This window comes from Triturus cristatus, chromosome 5_1, assembly GCF_964204655.1.
Source record: "Triturus cristatus chromosome 5_1, aTriCri1.1, whole genome shotgun sequence".
Taxonomy (NCBI): Eukaryota; Metazoa; Chordata; class Amphibia; order Caudata; family Salamandridae; genus Triturus; species Triturus cristatus.
Genome location: NC_140587.1, coordinates 958758888 through 958782156, shown reverse-complemented (window position 1 = coordinate 958782156; position 23269 = coordinate 958758888). Strand labels below are relative to the sequence as shown.

The following is a 23269-nucleotide window of genomic DNA, read 5'->3' as shown; positions in this document are numbered from 1 at the left end:
GTTGCTGAATTCCTTGAAATGAACCCTCCCAGGCTTAAAGACAGCAACCACCTCAGTGTCTTCCCAGCAGGAGGCATAGGCCCACGTGTTCCAGTTGCTTAACACTGGCACTCCTAGCAGCATGCAGGGTGGCATACCTGCACTAGAGTACCCTTTATGCACATAGTTTTTCCATCACTAGCCCCTCTGTCATTTTTGCTTTTGCGACAGACACACAGTTTGCATCTCAGAAAACGGACAACACCCTATTTGTTGGGAAAAACAGTTGCAAGCGTATTCAAAATGTCTTTATGCAATACACAGGTAGGGTTAATTTACAGGCGAATCGGATGTTCAGCACTGTTTAACACTAACCGCTGATATCCGTCCTAAAACCAATATGGCGCCACTGGGAATCACAGTGATGTAGTATTTGCCATCCGGTGCTTTGCATCTCGCATTGGGGCTGAGGCACATGCAGTTTTAGAGTTGCTGCTGCCGTGCCGCCATGGAGCAAATTTAGGGCAACAGCTAGCTGTCAGGATACCAACTGTCCCTTGTGGGATAATGCGTTTGCTATCACATTATTCTTATGGCCCCTATGGCCTGAGGATATCATAGTTTGTGGCCCCATCTCCATCGTTTTGGGGCATTATTCACTTTTTGCATTTGGATCGCCCCGGAAATCCTCTTGAGATGCTGTAGAGCAACCGATAATTCTTGCTTCGCACTCCAGTGCATGCCTGGTGGGTGGGTGGTTCATTCCTCTGCTGCTGTCAACGAAAAGAGGGAGAGAAAGAGTGCAAGCCCATCTAAATAAAACCCAACCTGGGCTGAACATGACATCATCTGCCCTGGTTCAGGAACTGAGATCTCGAGCTGGCAGTGCCTAACTTGTTTAGCCAGGTGGCCACTGAAAGATACTATTCACCAGGCAGAGGGGAAGCAATAAGGGGCTGTCACCTTTAATGTCCCCCTGTAGGTGGCGTGGCCATCCACCTTCCTTCATGGTCTAGAACAAAATTAACAAATGCACAGATTTTCGATAAGACTACAATTTATTTAACAATGCAACAAAAATTAACTTGCCATGTTTCTATGTGGAGAAATGTTTGAACTGGGAAGATGTATGGAGGAAAAACGGAGGCTTTTTTTTTATATAACAATAGCTTTCACTGACTGTGCAGGCACACTGTAGGAGAAAGCCAAGAAGAGCAGCTTCAAGGGGATAACAAGCATTGGCATAGCCAATAGGTCTCGCCTTTGGGGCCTTATAAGTGTTTAGCCATGCAACAGTTGCATAACTAAATACTTATAAGGTCCCAAAAGCGAGACCTATTGGCTATGCAAAGCGAAAGTGAAAGTGATCGCGATCAAACATGAAAGCGGCCGTGCGGCCGCGAAAGTGATAGTAATCGCGGTAAAGCGCGGCCCGCGCACATGCACTGTAGCTCTAGGCTGGTCTGGTAGCACTTTTTGGAGCCCTCTCAATAAGTCTCGCCAGACCAGCGCTTGCGCTGGGTCAGGCGAGACCTAAAAAGGCTATGTGACCACTCACAGTACTAGAAGCAGGGTTCCCAAATTGTCTCCAAGAGCAACAAAATGTGATCCTAGGCCCTTGGTAGTACTATATCAAACATATGTCGATGCAGGAAAGAAAAAATCTTTGGAAACTAGTCATGGATATTGAGCAGGACCAAAGCAGTTATTAAAGCATTTTTCATTATAGGAAACACTCACGTAAATTTTATTTTGGTGGTATCGCTGGAAAAGGTTGTACATGATGGAGCCTTCATGGAGGTCAACCAGTGCCGCCATGTCTTCCACTCCCTCAACGCTTGTCGGGTGCATGGCTGCCACCTTCTGCCGCGTGATCGTACTCTGCTTGTAGGTGAATACCTGAAAAAGGACATAGGATAGACAGTCAGAAACAGAAGCACAGACAAGTATGCCAAACACTCAGGGGATCAGAAGGTCATTAGGGTCTTGGACATGTCAGCAAAAATATTTCAGGGTGGCCTTTTTTATATTCCAGGCCTGAGCCTGGCTGGGCTTGCAAGAACTCCCCTTCATCAGCATTCCTACACAGACCAGCAACTGGCACCTGCTGCCCCAGGCCTTCAAACTGCACTTCCATCTGACCTCTGGTCTAAAAATGAACCTCTTTTTTATTGGTCATGTTTCTTTTTTTCTTTTCACATTGCTGTTATTCAATGGCTTTTCTGGTGAATTGTTTTTATTTTTATCCATGTCTCAGAGGATAGATAATTCGACCACAAAAGGACATGCTGCCCTCAGACACTACAGCAACACATTTTACTCACAAATTCCTTCCACAGACCCCCACCGTCACTGGTGCTTGGTGTCCTGACATGTAGCGTGAGGTAAACAAGCCCTTGCACAACTTCCACAGAGGAGGTCGGTCGAGAGGCTGCTACGGGATTTGGCATGCTTTATGCACGGACTGGGGTTCTGTTTGAAGGGGAAAACACTAAAACACAAAAGATGATGGACATTGGCAAAACATTCACCCCCAGTCACAGATGCCTGTTTCCAGTCCAGGGAGGACCTGGCCTGGCAGTTCGGGCAGGACTGCTCCCATTGGGCACAGGGTCAAGACTGATTTGCAAATGGCTAGGTCCAAACTGGAATGGCATGAGCAAAAAAACGATGGATTTAGACCCAGATCTCTGTACTGGGGTGAATGTATGACATTGTTCTGCATTCTGTCCATCAATAGTTATTTTTGAAGGGGAAAATAGTGCCATATAGCCACTAACGACCTGTCAGAGCTGCACCTCTCACGCTCAGATTCTTGGCTTTTGAATGTTACGCTCAGGTACGTACTGCAGCCATTATAGACAGTCTCTGTCTACAGCCAATGGAAAGTGGTGATAATTCACCTGACTGGACTCTGAGGCGGATGTTTGCAGACGTCAGCTGGTTACATAGAACTACAGCCACCAGGCACGAGAGCATGCTGAGGGTTGGCCTGTTGAGGCTTGGTCGCCTGTGGTTTAACATCACACCCAATACGATCGAAGCTGCTCTCTCTCATTGTGTCACTTCCGGCTCCATGTTCAATCAAACACAACAACCACACAGTACTTTCCCTTGACAAGGGGCGCAGAGGTGGCCTCGACTATTGAGAGGGGCCCCCACCCTTCAGGGGCCCCATGCAGGCCAATGCATATCTGCGTGGTACGGGTGACGAGAGGGCCCTTTGTCACATTCTGCAGGGGGGGGGGTGGGGGCGGGGAGGCATCATTTTGCGTTACGTCACTGGCCTGGACTCCCTGTCATGTAAAACGCTCTGTCACCTTTTCTACCTCTCTCTGCACTCCTGTCACAACGACATTCAGTGAACCCAGATAAGTCAGTCCTAACATCCTTCAACTCCCTCCTTAAACGTCATGAGTTAAGAAAAACTGTGCAAACATGTATTCTTCAAATGATCTTCGCACCCCCATGCCTGAGCATGAGCAGCGCACCCTCAAAATCTCATGCACGCCAATGCATGACAACCCCCCCACCTTTAAGACAACCCCCAGACAAAGCAGACAGCAAATCAAACCTGAGCGACCCACCCAGGGCTGCCTCTAATCAGAAAAAATCCCAGCGCTGCGAAGTCACGTTAGAGGCAAAAGCGCTCTAAAGGCGACAGACAAAAACATGGACACAAATGAATATTTCCCGCCAGTACGGGTGGCATGAATACACAGACGATAATGTGGACACTTGAGAGAATGTCCCCGTATGGTCAGCAATCCGACACAAAACAGTCAAGTTTTAGGGAATAACATACACTGCATGGTAAACGCAAAGGATGTGTGTAAACTTATGAGGAGTAAACCGAGAACTTCTTAGCTCAGCCTAAACTAAGGGCACATTTTTTTTCTATTTACATACAGAACTTTTTTTTCTGGTGGAGTAAGCAGGGTAATTTCTTTCCACTCGAGTACAAATGCCGTAAATCTTTTGAGGGGAAAGCGCTCTGGGCCTGAACTCAAGAGGGGGAGAGAGGCCCGGGAGCTCACGTTACAGACGGAGGAATGCAGCGTCCCGCGAGAACTGGGGGAGACAAAGCGGCCACCGGCCCCGGATCACTGACAATTCACGAGCTCGTTACCTGCTCCAGGCTTCCTCCGGAATGCAAACACTGACAGGTTTTTAAGTGTCGAAAACAGGACAAATGACCCCACTTCCCAGCGCTGCTTTCCACAGAAAGTTATGTTTGGTACGCTCGTCTGTGTGTGTGTGACAAATATGCCCAACAAAGTCTGGGTTCATTTAAGACCATGCACTCACGCACTGACAAGGCCATGCCCCGCCCACCTCCCAGACAGGCCCGCCTTCCTTTAGATTTCCCTCAACCCTCGACAATTGAACATTCATGCCTTCTCCCCCCTGGGAAAGTTTGCATAGCTCATAGCAACATACAAGGCCTAGGAGTTAGGGAGAGTAGGACATACAGGTTGCAAAAATATACGTTTTCTCCGGTGAACATTTTATGGATTATATAATATTTAACTCAGAATAAATGTGCATGAAGCAGTCTAATGTATGCAAATAATTGACAAGAAAGCTTGGAATACTGCAATGTAGCGGTAGTCCCATTTTTAGCACGACTTTGCATAGCTAAGCATTCATCAAAGATACTGAGCAAGTAGAGACACGTTTTGCCCAAATTGCTTGTCGTTTCACAACCTTAAGAAAACTGTACCTGACTAGGCTTAATACCTCTGGGCATCTCTGAGGACAGGGCTGGACTGGTAACCTAAACCAGCCCTGGCAATTTCCCCTGCTCCTTTTGTTACTGTAGGCAGATATGGCAGCACCACTGCAAAACTGTCCCCCACCACAGCAAAACCGGCCCCCACCGCTGCAAAACCGGCCCCCACCGCTGCAAAACCAGCCCACTGCTGCAAAACCGGCCCCAGTAACAAAACCGGCTCCCACCGCTGCAGAACCGGCCCACACCACTGCAGAACCGGCCCACACCACTGCAGAACCGGCCCACACCACTGCAGAACCGGCCCACACCACTGCAGAACCGGCCCACACCACTGCAAAACCAGCCCACTGCTGCAAAACTGGCCCCAGTAACAAAACCGGCTCCCACCGCTGCAGAACCGGCCCACACCACTGCAGAACCGGCCCACACCACTGCAGAACCGGCCCACACCACTGCAGAACCGGCCCACACCACTGCAAAACCAGCCAACTGCTGCAAAACCGGCCCCAGTAACAAAACCGGCCCCCACCGCTGCAAAACCGGCCCCGACCGCTGCAAAACCAGCCCCCACCACTGCAAAACCAGCCCACTGCTGCAAAACCGGCCCCAGTAACAAAACCGGCTCCCACCGCTGCAGAACCGGCCCACACCACTGCAGAACCGGCCCACACCACTGCAGAACCGGCCCACACCACTGCAGAACCGGCCCACACCACTGCAAAACCAGCCCACTGCTGCAAAACTGGCCCCAGTAACAAAACCGGCTCCCACCGCTGCAGAACCGGCCCACACCACTGCAGAACCGGCCCACACCACTGCAGAACCGGCCCACACCACTGCAGAACCGGCCCACACCACTGCAGAACCGGCCCACACCACTGCAGAACCGGCCCACACCACTGCAAAACCAGCCAACTGCTGCAAAACCGGCCCCAGTAACAAAACCGGCCCCCACCGCTGCAAAACCGGCCCCCACCGCTGCAAAACCAGCCCCCACCACTGCAAAACCAGCCCCCACCACTGCTGCAAAACCGGCCCCAGTAACAAAACCGGCCCCCACCGCTGCAGAACCGGCCCACACCCTTCCAGCCTCCCTGGGAAACACCCGATGCCCGCTACTGCCAGTCCGGCTCTGTCTGAGGAAGCCCTGCAAGAGATCAATATTATTATATTATTATTATTTGACAATCATACATTCAAGATATTATGAGCAAGACCTGCCTTCCTGCTCATGACTCTTTGAAACTTTCCTCAATAAAAACCATAATGTAATAAAAAACAGATACCCAAGTGCTCACAGTTCCACTACAAACCCTGGATGGTGGCATGATTATATACTAAGAACTTGTGAATCCGGACTTGAAAATGAATGCTGAGATCAAGTAATTGTGAAAAACATATTCAGGGTTAGCGTTATTGTTGGGCCTTGCCTCAAAGGCGAGAGTTACCGTCATGGGCGTGAGTTGTAGAGATCAAGACTTTCTAAGGGGGATGGGGATTTGTCATTTGGCATGAAATTTGTACGGCCCACAGGGAAATGGCCTTGTTGAACGCACTAACAGGATGGTCGGAGAATTTTGCGACTAGCGAAGCTAATGACCTGGTGGTTCAAAATGCTGCCATGGAGTTGTGGTCGTACCAGTGCACTTTCCGTTTTACTACAAGTGTGTGTTTGAAGCTCTGCGAGGTCGTAAGGTGGTTTCGAGAGCTGCACTCAGCGCAGCTATCCTATATGCCTAGGTATGGCGGGGTGGATGTCAGAGACAAAGATTTCGCTTGTTGGGCCCAAGGCGATTGTGATGATGGTGTTTAAGTCTGCGGTGTGCTTCAATTATGGCAAGTGGTGGTCAAGGACCGTGATTGAAATGTGTATATGTATATGGTATTTCTATAGTACAAACCTAGACAAATGGCAGGTGAGCATTAGTTCCTACAGGGAAAGGAATACCAAAATGTGTTCACCAGCCGAATATCCACTTGAATGTTCTGAGTCTCTTCAATGCCTTTGATATTATGTGTGTAATTGTCCTATGTGAGTGTGTGGCTCTCAGTGGCTTAGCTGTCCAACCCCCCTCCCCCCCCAGTGGGCAGCACTATTTTGGAGGTGAGCACAAGGTGCATTTTCTTTTTTATAATGTTGTCCCTCGTCGTTGTCTGTCCACCCAACTCTTACCTGCACTGGCTGTCACTGCCCGGCAAACTCAGGGACCGACCCCGGCGGCAAAAGCTCTAGCTACTCCACTGGTGGCTCCAGTTTTTGTGTCTAGATTTGGCATGGGGTGAAAAGGGAGGGATGTTGTGTCTTGTCTTAATGGCGTTTCGAGTGATCAGCGCCTAGAGTCTCGGTTGTATGTGTAAGGTAATGGCAGAGGCGCGAGACTGTGGGCATTCTGTTTGAGGTTGGTTGTTGACAGGCTGGCGGATGGTTGGAGCTCCCTGAACTGGGGGTCGAAATAAGGATATTCTTGGACAATACAAATTGTGTGAAGACCTGCTTAGCAGTCATGAAACTGGAGGCCTGCTTTGGTTCGTGTGGCACATTATTGCGACTTCATCTAATTCAGCCTGGGCTCTGTAAAGGCACTTATCTAGGTCTCTGTAAATGTATCCTTTTAGAGACGTACGATAAAATGTATTTCCATCTGGTATGTGACTTCATCTTTAGGATGATACCGATTTCTTTAAATACTGGCAACCCTTTATTTCACACTTTGTAACTATGCTTCCTACTACCAGCACTTAAGGTCATGTTCCCTGCTACAACTCCTCAGATTGTATGTATCTCATGAAGTCGCACCCAGTAATCTATGCTCACCCCCCACTGTACGACCTTTCTTGTTCACTCACACAAATAAGATTATCCCCCCCCCCCCCCCGATTTCAAATGCAGCAACACTTGATTAAAAATAGAGATAGAACATTTAGCCCACAGACCCTTGTAGGGCAGGCTTCAGAGAGGAGGGCAAGTCTTGTAAGTGATGTGCACCACCCTGGGAGAGCGAGGAGGGGGGTTAGGGAGCCACTGCGGCAGGACAGATGGACACCAAGGGGCCCGGGAGCTCTCCACCTACAGCACGAGCCTGTCTGCTCAGACAATGGCCTGTCCCGTGCTGTCAATCACCCGCTATCTCAGATGTGCTGATAACCCCTCCCCTCCCTGGGATGAATCAATTAACCCGCAATTTAGTGTGAGGAACCTTCCAAGATAACACTAAACCACAAGGAAAGGCAAACTCCTACCAGTGCAGGATCAAACGTGCAGTCATTGGCCAAAGAATTGTTGCTGTTCACTGATTGACAACTGGATTAACAAACAGTATGTGTCTGTGTCACATCGTGTTCACCCTGTCACTTGACTGAACGTGGTAAAATGGCCCGGTATGCTAATGCGCATTCTGCAAAGGTCATTGTGTACCTTGAAGGTCGCATATAACAAATATTAACTCGAAATCTGGTGCTTGTTGCAAGTCCATGGACACTGAAGTGGGAATACTGTGTGCAATAGCGTTTTAGCAGTTATTATTCTCACAAAGAGTTAAGTCCCCAACATATGGATTCTTGTCTGCCACACTTAAATATACATTCCCTTTAAGGGAGGAGATGGGCGCTATAGAGAAGTTCTTGAGTACAGAAAAAGAAGTCTGAAGTTCTAATTTCAACCTCATCCTTGAGAAGTTCCGACCAGTATTGTGACCAGCACAGGTTTTTAAGAACTGTCCTATGCACTAGCAGACCGATTCCTAAAACTCTGGATCATAGGGGGGCGCAATCCGACCTACCTAATGAATATTAATGAGGTAGATCACACCTTGCAATTCACTACGATTGGGGGCCATGAGAGGGAAGGTTGCCTACTGGGGCCAGCAGACCATGAGACCTGTGATTGCCTTCAATAAAGTAACTGTATGTTTAGGTCCTGCCTACGCAGTGCGCATGCGCTGTATAGGAGGGCCTTTAGCCGTTGCTCTGTTCATTTTCAAGCACACACTCGTGCTTGTGGCGGCATCCACCTTGCGGGAGCGAGCAGCGGCGCGCCACAAGCATGAGTGCAATGCTTGAAAATGAGGACACTGCTCTCCCAAGCGTGCACGCGCACACCACTCGCAGGCTCATCTCCTCCTCCCCCTCTCTCTCACAAGCAAGGTTTTGAATTAGCGTGGTCTCTTTCACCACGCTAATTCGAAACAGATGTTAATTAGCGCGTTCGCCGCGCTCGGGGTGCCGGGAGCGGCGTGTGACCAGCGCTTGTTTTACCAGCCACCGCTCTCCCTTGCCTTAGATCTTCCTCTTGTTATTCCTTTCATTCTCTTCTTTCTTCCCTGTCGATCTTTCCTCTCTATTCCTTCTACGCTCCATTCTTGCCTCTATTGCTTCCTTCATTTTCGCTCGCTTTCATGCTTTATTTCCTTAGTGTTTATTCTGTCACTCCTTTTCTGTTCTCCCTCTAAACCCCTTCCTCCTTTTATCCCTCTCTTCTCTCGTCGCCCCTCCTCCTTTCTTCTCATCTTATTTTCTTCCTCCTCTCCTTTCTTCCCTCGCCGTCCCCTCTCTTCCTTGCTTCCTCGGTTCCTCTCCGTGTCCAGCCCCCTCTCCCTGGCACCTCCAACCTTTCCCGCTGCCTCCCGACCGCCCTGATAGTTGGGAGCCGGTGCCTGCGGGCGCAGAGTCGGGCTCGCCGTGATTTATGCAGTCGGTATAACAGCAGACACACTGCAGTCCATCACTGCAGTCCCCCTGATTAAAATTCAGCTCCGGCCCCGACTGCAGCACTCCACACCTATGAAGACCAGAGGTTTCTGATTTGCTTATAAGAACTTTATCCCTGCCATCTGTGTTGACAGACACAAGTTTCTGTACGAAAACTTTTGTTTCTAATTACTTACTGCAAATTCACATGGGTACTGTAACTGACCATTACTTCCCTAGTTGATTGTAATTTGAGTATGGATGTAAACTACCTGTATCTTATTACAGGACATAAAGAACGCCCAAGTAATGTTATGATCTGTGTGCACCCCTGCTACTCTTGCATAGCACATCCATTTAGGTACACACCCTGGATATCTGACGTGCAGCATTTAAGTATTCGGACTGCAAAACTTTAAAGAGGTGAATGTGTGACTTTTCTGTTGCCCACGTTGGTAACACATTTGAGCGTTTAATATTGCTGTAAATGGTGGACTCCTAATTGGTGTGCCAGGAATTAGTGCTAATTTAGCCGAATCTTACATCTCAGGGTGGCGGAGATTTTTAATACCCAAGCAGGCAGGCTTGATCACACAAATTAAGCCCTTAATTTGAACGTGGGCCTGCTTGCTTCAACCGCTTAGGCAGTCTCTGGAAAGCCCTGCTGAGCGCGGCCCGTTCCAGTGCTTCACTCGCTGTGCTAAATGAATGAAGCGCAGGAGCCAAGCTCAGTACTTGGAACTCGTTTATCTGTGGCTGCGATCATCCTTTCCTTGTTCACAGATATTTAAAAGCAGTGGCATAGTCAATAGGTCTCGCCTTTGGGACCTTATAAGTGTTTAGTTATCCAGCACTTATAAGGTCCCAAAGGCGAGACCTATTGGCTATGCCAATGCTTGTTTTTTTATGCTGCCCGTTTTCCTTAAATGAAACAGGACTGCTTAAAGAAAAAAGTTTCCTTTTTTGTTCAGGAGTTGACAGAGGTGTGTGCGGTGGACCACTGCCTACTCTTCAACCCTCTTAACAAAGGGCAAGGGTCCCAAGCAGACCCACTTCCTTTTGCAAGTGCATAGCCATCTCTCGAGGGGTTGGTACATTTTCAGTGTTTTGCAACCAGATTTTGGTCGCAGATCACTGATACAGTAGATGCTCATTCAGTATTTGGACGGGGTGCCTGCAACACACCCCTTTCCGATACGGAAACTGTATCCATTCGGAATCCCGATTTAGGAGTCAGGAAAACTTTTCTGACTCATAAAAAGGAATTGGTCCATAAGAAAAAGAATTTTAGTGTTTAGGACATCTGGCCCTTTACCATTAGTGTTAATTTCTTATGACAAACTTGGAATGCTTTGAAAGTGGCTGAACACCAGTGAGCATAGGTATGTTATGGTGGAAAAATTATGTTAAGTGAAGTCTTGGTTGAGAAACGAACACTAAAAAAACACTGACGTTGCTAACTATACTCATTGGTACCAGAGATCTACCACCTTCCGCCATCTGAACCCTCTCAATATCTTAGCCCTCCTAATAAAACATTGCAACACTGACTGCTTCCACAAACACCTAAAGGCAGCAAAATCAGAAAATGTAACCCTTGAAAGACTACTGAAGAAAAGTAACAATGAGGTTCAATTCCAGTGCAAAATATGTAATATCAGCCCCAAGAGAGCAAATAGACTTCACTTTCTGACTCGGATTTCTGAAGCCACCTCCCCGTTAAAAGAACTGCACGTCTCAAGACCTACCACCTCAAACTAATCCTAAAGGAATAAGGCCTCAACCCAACAGCCCAATCTAGCCCCAGACCTATCAGTAACGGGCTGTTCCAGGGCAAACTTGGGAACTCTATACTCCCCCCGATAGGCCACAAGATGAACACTCTTTTAATTATTACAAAATCGTTAGTATCTTACCCAACAAGGCGGAGAGGACAACATATTAACTGGTATAAAAATACGATGATAGAATACAGTACCTATACCCCACACCCTTGCTCCTTTCCATTCCAGGAACATTGCCAAAGTTGCTGTGAACATTACTCCACGTTCAACTTGAATGGTTACTTTTTTGATTGGTAAGGGTTGTGTTTGGAAAAAGGATTGATGCTTTGCATGTTGTGCCATCCTTATGACATTATAACATGTTTTCATTATGATTTTCCATGAAAAGATGACCCCAAAAACAAGGAATTTGTTTCCTGCAGGCATGTACCGTAGAGTAGGTGGAGGGAAAGTACTGACAGACAACTGCCTGTTACTGTGGGCCCTCAGTACTTACTCAACATCGACCGGACTCCAAGGCAAGGGTCACTGGCGAATGCTTTCCGACACTCACCTCATTTAGGAACATCAACAGCAACGTGTACTAATGTGGTCAAGGCATCTAAGCACAATGTACCAAAACGAAGCTTCTTGGACGCAAAAACAGTCTTGCAGTAAAAAAAAGTTTGACCAACGATTTATTTCTGATCCTGCAAACGTAATTACTCATGAAAAACCTACATTGTAGTATGTGCCAGAGGTAAACTCAGGAGATTAAACTGTCTGCAGAAAGTTTGGCCTGGCTTCCTGAACAAATTTATACTTTCTCTATAAATAAAACACACATTGGCACTTGCCAAACTGTGTTTCACAAATATCCAGAGTCTGCAAAAATATATATATTCCATTCGTTTAATTTGCAAAAAATCATTTGGCTTGCCCTACAGTTTTGTGAAAGTGTTGGCATAGCTGCCAAGTGGCCCCATTTCACGAGTGTAGCACACAAGTCACAACATGTTAAAAGCTGTGGATTAGAAAGACAGGACTAGTAAATGTGTCCATCTTTACAAAGAGGCGCTTGACCACTATGGCAGCACATTCATCAACACAATGAAGCTGCTCAAGAAACTGTTTTCCAAGTGTAAGAGTGACTAACAAGAGGAACAACAACACGGAAGTCAGGATAATGCGTATCAGAAACTGGAAAAATAACCTTAATGAAGGTAGGCATAACCACTGATGGATATACCTCTCAACCTTTTCTGCTCCACTCCACACAAGCTCAGCCATACTTTCGAATCAACACAATATAAGAAGCATGGCATACAGCTTACCAAAACACTACCCACATGGGCCACACTGCACTTGTGAATTTTTATCTATTGATACACTATCAACTTGAATCCCAGTCCTACCCCTCACACCTTTTGCTTCACAAAATGTGAATGCTCAACAAAAACATAATTAGAGCACACATGTGGTCCACATGTAACATCAAAACACACTAAAATACATCACATGCAGACACACACTCCAACATCCACACATCCCAAGAAGCAGTGATATAACTTTCCACAAAAGTTGTTCGGAGATTACTTATAGAGTCTTATTAAGTGGAAACATGACCCAATGTTTCAGAGCACTGTACATATGCGGACTAGAAACCCACTTCCTACATATCGTTGACCGAGGCAGGTTCATCCTGGTGTAGGGCTTTGTGTGTCATGCACGTTATCTTTAACAGCGACATAGCTTTGAAAGGAAGCCAGTGAAACAAATTTACAGAGGGTGTGATGTGCTTGAAATGTCCTGTACCTGTTATCAGTCCTGCCGCAGCATTAAGGGTCGCTTGATGTTGGCCACTATGACGCACTAAGGGGTAACTGTAGGTGCAGGAGTTAGTTGTTGTTTGCTAGTTAGAAGCTGTAGTGGTCTAAAGAGATGTGTTTGAACATGTTTTGCACTCAGCCTTGTAATGTTTAACCTATTTATTTATTATATGTACTTGCTTGCTTGTCATTCTTATCCTATTTATTTTATGTGTTTGCTTGCTTGTCATTTTTATTATCTATTTACTATGTACTGTTGCAGTGCATTATTCATTATTTGTAATATATCCTGGCAGCTACTGCTTTTATGTATTTAATTGAAAGCAATAACATTTTGTGTAAATAAATGAATAAGGGTCGCTTGAGTGTTGCCATGCTTGATTTAGGTAATCATGTTAGTAATCGAGGTTGAATGCTATTAAGGCTTGCACTTTAATGTCGCCACACCTTCTGAGACCAATTCCTAGAACAGGAGTGTCAAAATTAAGCGCAACACCTTCGGAGAAAATTAAGTTCATAAGGTCAGGATCCATACCAGAGATCCAGGATATCGACATATCATAAATTCAAATATAGTTATCAGAAATGGAGCTTATTTACAAATGCATTAGTTATCTTGACATTCTGAAGAGGATTTGACCCTTCTGGACCAAGGGTGGACACTCCTGCCATGGTATGACCTCCATCAAGTTTGTGGATATTATATACTGGAACATATGGAATTATTCAACCATGCAACCCGAAGAGGTGAGTTATGTTCCATATTCCATTGCACTGCTAACTAGCTATGATGCATTTTAAAACATAGCCAGTAACACAAATTTCTAAAGAACAACAAACAAGCAAATCATACTCAAAATGTTATGTTGGGTCTATCTTGGGCGTGATATGGAAAAGAATACATTTAGCTCATTTCTAAGAGTGAACGTAATGAAAAATGAGGTAGTATGGGAAAATTATATAACAACCTTTGTACTCAGCGGTGAAGAAGCGATTTTAAGATTGTTTTTTTACAAACATTTTTTATCTGCACTAACCTGTCTAAGCAAGTGAATGAACCTCATAGAGAAAGGTCTTTTCACAAAAAGAGCTCACAAGGGCCGACCCGCCAATGAGACTAAAAACTAATTAAACCCAGTCAATGCCTTTCTTGTCTTCTAAAGCAACTGACACAATCTGTAAGGCGATCTTCACCTGGAAAATGACTGATTGCTTCTAAATTAGGCACTCCATATAATTGTCAGTCGCGTACCTTCTCTTCAGGGGGGGGGGGGCTCTGCGCACGTCTGCACCTGTCTGAAACCAACTGCGTTCATCTAATAAGAGGCCTTGCAGTTGTAAGGTGGACGTTTTTGCTCTGTTTCTCCGAGTCAATATATAGCATTAGCAACCTTGATTGCACAGTGCATGCTTCCACCCGTAAAGCGTTTACAAATGGTGCAACCCTAGCCTGAAATGTATCACAGCCCTGTGTAAACCCCAGTTGACTGGAATATTCAACTGCCAGTAAGAATCAGCAACACTACAAAATGTTTGATGAACTCCATGCTAATAGGTTACAGTGACATGCATAGATGCTTTCAGGCTCGGCCCGTGCAGGTAAGAGCGGTAGGCCGGGGGTGGGGATTAAACAGACGATGAGGGGGAATTAATTATTTATTACATTTTCCCGGTCCCCCCACCTCTTCTTACTGCCCTACCGCTCTTACCTGCACGGGCCGCGGCTGGATGCTTTGCAAAAACCGTATACAGTTCCAAGCCATTATGAGACTAATGCATGGCATGACGAGGTGGTATCTGTAGACACAGAGTAGTTCACTTAGCACTTGCTCGCAGTAGTTGCAAGCAAAGGCGTAGCTACCAATGGTGCAGCAGGTGCAGTGGCACTGGGACCGAGGAGTGGGAGGGGTCAAGATACAGGTACTTGATCAATCAAGGGCAATGGGAGCCCCACTTCCCTTGTGTGCCTTCGGGCCCATGGTCCCTTTGCTACGCCACCGCTTGCAGGAGCAGAACCTTGTCCCTTCGCCTGAGCTCTGCAGCACCCTCTGGCTTGGTAGACAAAGCCCCCATCTTAATTCGAGGATCTTCAAAGGACCAAAAACTCCAAGCAAGCTGTAAAGACTCCGAAGAGTTCCCCCAATCAGGGGGAGCACCAATAATGTTATCTGCAGCAGGTCTAGAGAAAAAGACACAGCTTGGGAAGATGGGGTTCAAGAGAGCATGTGTGGGGGTCAGCAAATCGCAACGGAAGAGGGGCTCTACCCAAATCTGGATCCTATTTTAAGGAGATTGAAAGGATTGAGGAGATCCATGTTAATGTCCGATAATATCACGTGATCCCAAAGTTTGCAGCCCTGCAGCAAGGAGGCCTCTTGAGTGTCAATCCCTCCTGAGGAATTTGACTCAGTGACATGGAAGCATCTGTTCTCTCCCTGTGTTTGAGCTGATGCAGCCAATGTGTGACAGGGTGCTGACTGACAATTGTTGACAACGGCTGTTCTGCTTACTCTTTTTGTGCTTATGGAAGCTGACGTAGAGAAGAGCCCAAAGAGTGATTTTACTATAAGGGCAGTGAACATCCATCCTCCAGACACAGTTTGGCAGGTGAGAAGCAGGGAGAAGTTTTAAAATTGCATTCAAGAAAGCGTTTCTAATTTAGTATGGTGAGCTGTACACAGGAAGGCTTCCTCGGTCTGTCTTTAAGCTTGAGCTTCAGTGTCTAGTTTGCCTTGAAATTTCTTTGCAGTTTTTGGCCACCATTGTCATTCTCTAGCCCAGATGCAGTTTGCTGGACTTTTCTCTCAAACGCAGTGCATGCGCAGCTCCATCGTCTCATCAATGTTGACAGTGGCTAATCCTGGAAGGACATCTGTTGTCTTCCTGTGGTTGTGGGTGAAGTCGCCCTTAACAACTAGCTTCAACTATGCCCTTCCCATCCATTTCTGCTCAGGAAGCATGCCTCAATTTTCTGCCTTTCCAACGAGTCCTTCTAATGATACTGAAGTATCGGCCACCTGGGAGAAGAATGAGTCTGGGTGAGCCAGATATGTTAAGTCAATGGCTTAAAGGATGCCTTAAAGATGTATGGAGTAGACCAGAACAACAAGATTGCCTGATCTTTATGAAAAAGAACCACTAGCTTTCCTGGCAGTAGTGTTTCTGTGCATTACAAGTACATGCCAGCGGGAAAAAGAAAGCTTGTAACCTCACAGAGAAGTCCATAACCTTCATCTTGCATTCAGCCTGTCATTAGACTTTCCACACTTTCGAAAGAACAACTGACTCTCAACAGGACAAGGTCTCGCAAGACCACAAGCAGACAGTCTAACTCATGCAAGTGACATGGGTTTGGCAGAGGGTCAAATTACCTACACACTACATTGATACACTCCGTAACCCAACAGCCTCACCAAGAGCCACCGGTGGAAAAAACCCAGAAGTGCACACACATACATTGAATACGCCAAGAAGGTGATGCAACAGGTAGATGTGTGCTACCTAAAAACTCAAATACATAACGCAAAAAACAACTCACAGAGCAAAGCGTGAATTTTAGAATAACAAATAATGCTCAGCGATGTATTAAAGCGTAAAACGCGCTTAATACATTTATCCTGCTAGGAAGAACAACTTCTGCCAGGGCTGACCTTTTTCTACATTTTATAGCATTCAGGTACCATGCTGGGTTGTCAACCCATGCTCAACTCACTTGGATTACTTCAGTACTTTCAAAAACAAGGTATATTTTCTTCTGAGAAATCCACATAGGGTAACACTAGCCAGGGAAAGAACTTTTAACTTCTAGAACAGATATCTCAGGAAAGGTTCACAACAGCAGTATCAATACTAGGAATGACATCCAGTCCACTGGCAGTGATGCCGCACACCTCCTACAGAGAATTCAGACCATACAGAATGCTGCAACCTGTCTCATCCTTCCCCGACGAACCCACATCACATCCTATCTCAGCCAACTCCACTGGCTCCACTGGAGATGCCAATTTAAGGTGCTGACCCATGCACACAAGGCTCTACACAACAAGGATCCGTCTATATTAATCGCCATCTGAACTTCCACCAACCATCGAGAAGACTACGATCCGCCTCCCTCTCACTTGCCCATTCTCCAGAAGTAGTGGAGGACGCTTCTTCTCGCACATCCCAGCAAAGATCTGGAACAGCCTTTCTATGCAACTGCGGACCATCACATCACTTTTGGAATTTCGAACGGCCCTCAAGACCTGCCTGTTCGAATAAGCCTCAGGGGCCTGCAAGAACCTTGTTACCCTCTAGGGTGGTTAGCCGCACTTTAAAAATCCTGATTGACTTATTCACTCTTAACACAGAGCGGCTTGAATGTCCTGTTTTAAAAAAAACTCAGATATGGGCTATTGAGTATCTCCTAGCAAAAACCCTGTAGTGGAAGTCTGGCCCAGCTCACAGTGCCCAGGTACCTTGGTTTTATTTTAGTAGATTTGCACATCAGTACCTAGAGTGAAAGATCGCTTCAGTAGTGAAACAAGAAGACCAGCACCCATGCATGGACTGGCGATCAGTCACTGAACAAATTGCAGAATATCTGAACCTTGAGAAACGCTCACAAGCCTTTATGAATTCAGGATGAAGTTATCAGTTCTCTGCCATTTATTTTAGTGTCAATCAGAAGACGCCCTGTGTTGTGGGCACAGTCCAAGCTTTTTCAAACTGCAATGGCGCTGATTACAGTCGCATCACCAGGGGGCACGATATTCCCTCTGTGGATGCAAGACTTCTCTGCAAAGCCTAAATTACAATGTCTACCCTGTACAGTTATTAGCATGTTTGAAAATGGTTTTATGTCATATGGTTAAAATATCAAACTGTAAATATATTCTGGCAATAACATCGAGCACTAAACTATCATCAAGGTAAGTGCAAGCGTACTATTATTAACTCTGCTGACAAGACATTTTGGAGTCGATGCTATTGTCCCGATATTGGAGAAGTGTGGCTCAATGGTTAGAGCGGCAGACCCTGATGCAGAGGTCTGGCTCGGGACCAGGGTTCAATTCCCGCCTCGGCGGCCCTTGGATTCAATTTCCCCGGACCTGATAATTCTCGCCTCGGTGCCTATTCTAATCATGGGTCCCACTGTGCAACTCTGGGCAATAGCTTGCTTAATCTCCACAACGGCCCCCACAGCGCTAGGATGCCTGGCTTCACCTTGGGGGTGCCCAGGAGTGGACATCTCACAGGAAAACCAGGAAGGGTTCCACAGCGGTATGAATACAGTGCTACGAGACCCCTGGGTAGAAGTGTGCTATATAAGTACAAATACAAATACATTTACATTTACATATAAATAAAGAGCAATATTTCGACTGTGATATTGTTTTACTGCTCTGCTTGAACTCTCAGCTTGTTTTATTTGACCAAAAGGAACCTTAAAACTTTTAGAACTAGGTCACGTGGAGTGATTCACCCGAGCAAAGTCGGATGATTTTAAAGGCAGACGTAACTTAGTTCCCACCACAAAGTACCGTAGTTGAAATGAATGCCAACACAAAATGTACAGTCTGTGCAGTACAATTTTTTTGTTTTTAAACTCAATTCCTCCAACCATGATTGCTACCTGCTGCTACCGAGTCACAAACTGAAAAACTGCATACAGAGCCTGGCTTTAGGGAAATAGAGAAAATTACTTAGATATTGCATCATTCCCTCCTAAAAGTAGGTTGGATTGAAAGTCCCTTCAAGGCTCACAGTAGTCATATGGCGTAATGAATGGCATGCACAATGACCCATTACGCCGATGGGAGGTTTCATGTGTGTTTTGCTATCGTCATTTGCCATTTGTGTATTGTTAATGTGCCATTAGTTTGGCTTTGCATTGCTTTAATGACTTTTAATGCAGTGTTCTATGCAAATTAAACGAATATCCAAGAAAGGCCTTGTCTCCTCCTCCCAAACTGGTCCCATTGTGAAGAAAAATATATTGTTGCTGAGCAATGTCCTACAAGACAAGAGGTTAAACCTAATTTATGTGTGCTTTATAAAGTGAAAAAGTTAAATTGAGCTCAATTTAGGCTTTTAACACTCTAACCCCTTTGTACTCAACTGCGGGCAAATGTGGGGGCCATCCAAGGCGGGAGGGCAGTGTGTGGGGGCTGAACCACTACTCACAAGGTGTTCTTCTATGGTAGAACCAGCAAGGGTTTCAATTTGCCCATAACCTTTTCCATCAGTGTGATTACAGTACTGTGGTTTGAAAACAAGAAAAGGCAGTGTGAGAGCTAAGAAGTGTGGCAGTAATGGCTCTTGAGACTGGGAAAAAGGTATTAATTATGGCGCCCACGCATTTCACTAATATCTATTTGAGGAAATAAATTGGGTAGTTGCCCAGCATGTGCTGTTAGCTCAGCCTTACACTACTGAAAAATGGTAAAAACCAGATTCATCGAAAATGCACTCCTGCCTTTTCTAAGAGCTGTAATAACAGAGCGTACTATTATCCAGTTTATGGAACCCAGCATGCCGACATTCATGAGGAAGGAAGGCTGAGAGGGCCTTGCCAAGATTCAAACTTGTGACCTGCTGATCATCTTTGTTTGAGACGCATACCCTCAAATGACTGATCTATTTCTCTGTAAGGAGCGATAGCGCCTGACAGACATCGTCACAATGACATCGTAGGCATCATCATAATGATGTTGATGATTAGGAAAACCAGACCAGACATGTACCAGTATGACAAGATTTTAATAACAGGCTAATAAACTGAGACACCAAACCAACCCCAGCATTTTCTACCAGCAGTATTCAGCCGTCTTGTGAATGATGAGCCAGTCTTCTACAGTGGTCGTAGAGGGGCTCGTTGTATACTCCTCAATGTCAAACCGACCAGCAGATAAGCGCACCCATATTTCTGTGACAGAGACTAAACAAAACATATGGATATGAGTATAATCTCTAGAGCCACTATTGAAGGGAAGGTTATCCCCGGTTATTTGTAGGTCCAAGAGGGGGGAAAAGTAACATGTATGAAGTAGTAACCTCTTAACCGACCTATATTTCTTTTAGTATCAATAAATGCTAAACAAAAAATCTTAATGTGAATACATCAATAGTTCCCCATAGGCAAAAGACTCATTGTCTACAAGACCATTTTACTTTTTGTTTTTATTTATCAAAAATATCAAAATACATTATTATTACATTTCTATATTTTCTCTGTTTTTATTTATCAAAAATATCAAAATACATTATTATTACATTTCTATATTTTCTCTGTTTTTATTTATCAAAGATATCAAAATACATTATTGTTTCATTTCTATATTTTCTCTTGTAGTTTACAATAAATCCTAAAACAATTATGTACATACAATCATTGATGTGAACATAATACTCATAGATATCAGGTCACAATTATTTAAACATACAAGAAGATCCCAAATAGCATCATAAATTCTCCATTCTCACCTCACAGACGTTCTTACATTCTAACAGTCATTCCGCACAATAAAGAGAGAGAAAAAACAAGAAAACCTTAACTGTCAAACAGTTTTGTGTATAATAAAGTGGTTCAACTGGGATATAGTTATTTTTGTTTTTTTCCCCAGAATCAAGTATGGCCAATAGCAAATCAAAAATATATATTTCCTCCTTTGTTCTTGTTTTGGTCGATGGTCGATTTTTTTGTTTAGCATTTATTGATACTAAAAGAAATATAGGTTGGTTAAGAGGTTACTACTTCATAATCTCTAGAGCTATCAAGCCGTGCTTGAGGTCTCAGTTATTTACTACCCCGAAAATGCTAAAACTACAAAATTAACTCACACTAAAGCCAACAAGCATTGGCATAGCCAATAGGTCTCGCCTTTGGGACCTTATAAGTGTTTAGCCATGCAACAGTTGCATAACTAAATACTTATAAAGGTCCCAAAAGCGAGACCTATTGGCTATGCGGCAGCGAAAGTGAAAGTAATCGCGGTAAAGCGCGGCGCGCGCGCATGCACTGTAGCTCTAGGCTGGCCTGGTAGCACTTTTTGGAGCCCTCTCAATAAGTCTCGCCAGACCAGCGCATGCGCTGGGTCAGGCGAGACCTAAAAAGGAAGGCTTGCATTGAGGTTTTCATAAAGAAACCTTCATCATTTTCGGTTGGGCTGTGTAGACCCAGTTCCAAAAAGCTCTCAGAAATGTGTGCTGTTGTTTAAGATGAAATCTAGATGTGGGCACTCATGTTTCACTCAAAAGGTGACCTGATCCTGAAACCTTCTCCAGTCACCAGATCGCGCTTCAACACCGGAACATGTGCCATATTAGCTATTAATTGAAGAAAGCACGTGTGTGGGAAAAGGAAACACGTATAGATGACTTTACTGCCTCACCCTTAAGACACTGTGCTAAGGCTTCTGGGATGCTTATATGAAATAAGAAACTATAAAAACTCTGCTCCTCTGCATGGAGCTGGTCAGGTACTGTGCTGCTGCAGATACAGAGCACTTCCAGGGCAGTGGCAAGTTCCTAGTCCAGGCTGGGAGAAGACCTTTTTGCTTTATTGTTCTTTGTTCTCAGTTTTTGAATAACTTGACGCTAGGATTTGCTCTTCTCCATCTTCCCTTGAACTCTGACCTGCAAAGATCAGGCACAGGAAATGCCAATACGGCAAGAGGTCAACAGAACACGAACAAAAACAAAACGCGTTGCTTACATAGGGTGAGAAGGAGGGGGACGTGTCATTTCTCATTATAATTCCTCCCCTCCAGCCCCAGGGAGAGACAACTACGCTAACCGCATGTGAATAGCAAACACCCGTATGTTGGCCAACAGTTCTACAACTGAGATCAATCCAACTGACGGATCTCCCTAAACCAGTGCTTAATTTGTAAAAAACATAGTGCCGGGGCTCTCGACAGGCGGTCACTAGAGCGTGCACCATCCGTTGCCCCTGGCAGCACTGCCAATGACAGCACCAACACACTACTAATCATCACAAAGTGTATCCATTCATACTATTACAGGCCCCCAAAGCTATAAGAATGGCTTTGGAGGCAAACACTAATAAGTGAAAATTGAAATGGAAATAATAAACTGAAATTGGTGTGCTCGTACCTAAATTGGCAGACACCACTACCATGTGATAGACAGTCATAAGCCCCGGTGCTGGCAATTAAGTGCCGGTGCTGAGCACCGGCACAAATTAAGCACTGCCCTAAACCGCATCTTGCATGGTCTCTCAACTTAATTCAAAAGTTGTCACTGGAGTACAACAGACCAGTCTTACAACACACAGAACTGGCACCAAACTAGCTAAACATAAAAAATTACAATCTTGATCAACCACTGAGGAAACAAAATAGAAGAAGCATGACAATAACACTACTGGTAGCCAACAATTTAATGGTGTGTTCAGAAGTGGTGTAGTGTGGTCCATTATTTGTATGAATCGATGATAGAGCGCTAAATTTACTGTCAGTTATCTCAGTTCAACAGATTTCCTGGACTCATCAGAAGAAAACTAAATATAAAAACAGTAAAGAACTGCCTTAAGAGTCTTGGTACAAATTGTCAGGGTGAACTTCCAGAAGTTGTCTTTATATAACACATTTTCAGGATGGACTGTGTGTATGATATGAGATGATATGTCAACTGGGAGAGAGTAACGCTTCTTTTCATTAAGTTTGGAGGTATGCTAGAGAGAATTACGGGCAATGGTCAAAAGTGTGAATTTTATTTTTGCATGAAAAGGCAGCCACCGGGGGTGTAGAAGTACCAGTGTAATATCCGTATTTATGGTGGATAAATAAATATGTGCAGACTTAACCTTCAGTCAGCAGGTTCTACTATGTGTCAAAAAAGGAGCTCAATCCAGTGGCCGGGCCGTGAGCCCAATCTAGCTCAACCTAGAATGGCTTGATTATCTTGTTGTAAGAATTTACAGATTTGCAACATTTGAGCTTAAACAATGTTATGTTCCGTAACTATAGGGTGCCTGTTCTTCATGAATGTCAATTGAAGCCACAGGCATCTGCTACCCCAGGCTTGCTCCCCTTGGCTTGCCCCCCACCACCACTGATACTACACTTGGTGCCCATGGTCCCAGCATTTATGATTGCAGTGGGAGAGGAAAAAGTATACAAGACCTGGAGGAGCCTTGCTTAGTTTCTTTAATTTTCACTCTGTTCCTCTCTTCATAGCTACTCTCTAGCAAACAGACAACTAGATTGGCTTAGGATGGGGCAAGTGGTGGGCCTCTCATATCATGCTTGCTCAAAGGGTGCATGATGTCACTT

The 23269-nt window shown here is 45.2% G+C and overlaps 1 protein-coding gene across 2 annotated transcripts in view; it reads right to left on the bottom strand.

Annotated features, from left to right (window-relative positions):
- Nucleotides 1–23269, bottom strand: part of MYO10 (myosin X) — a 481006-nt gene that overhangs the window by 317135 nt on the left and 140602 nt on the right. For both annotated transcript variants that reach the window (XM_085606080.1, XM_085606081.1), the window contains exon 3: nt 1720–1878. Coding sequence is in view for 1 of the 2 variants with exons in the window: in XM_085606081.1 (XP_085462207.1) it covers nt 1720–1878 (159 nt within the window). In the remaining variant the exon portion in view is untranslated. The remainder of the gene's footprint in view (nt 1–1719; nt 1879–23269) is intronic.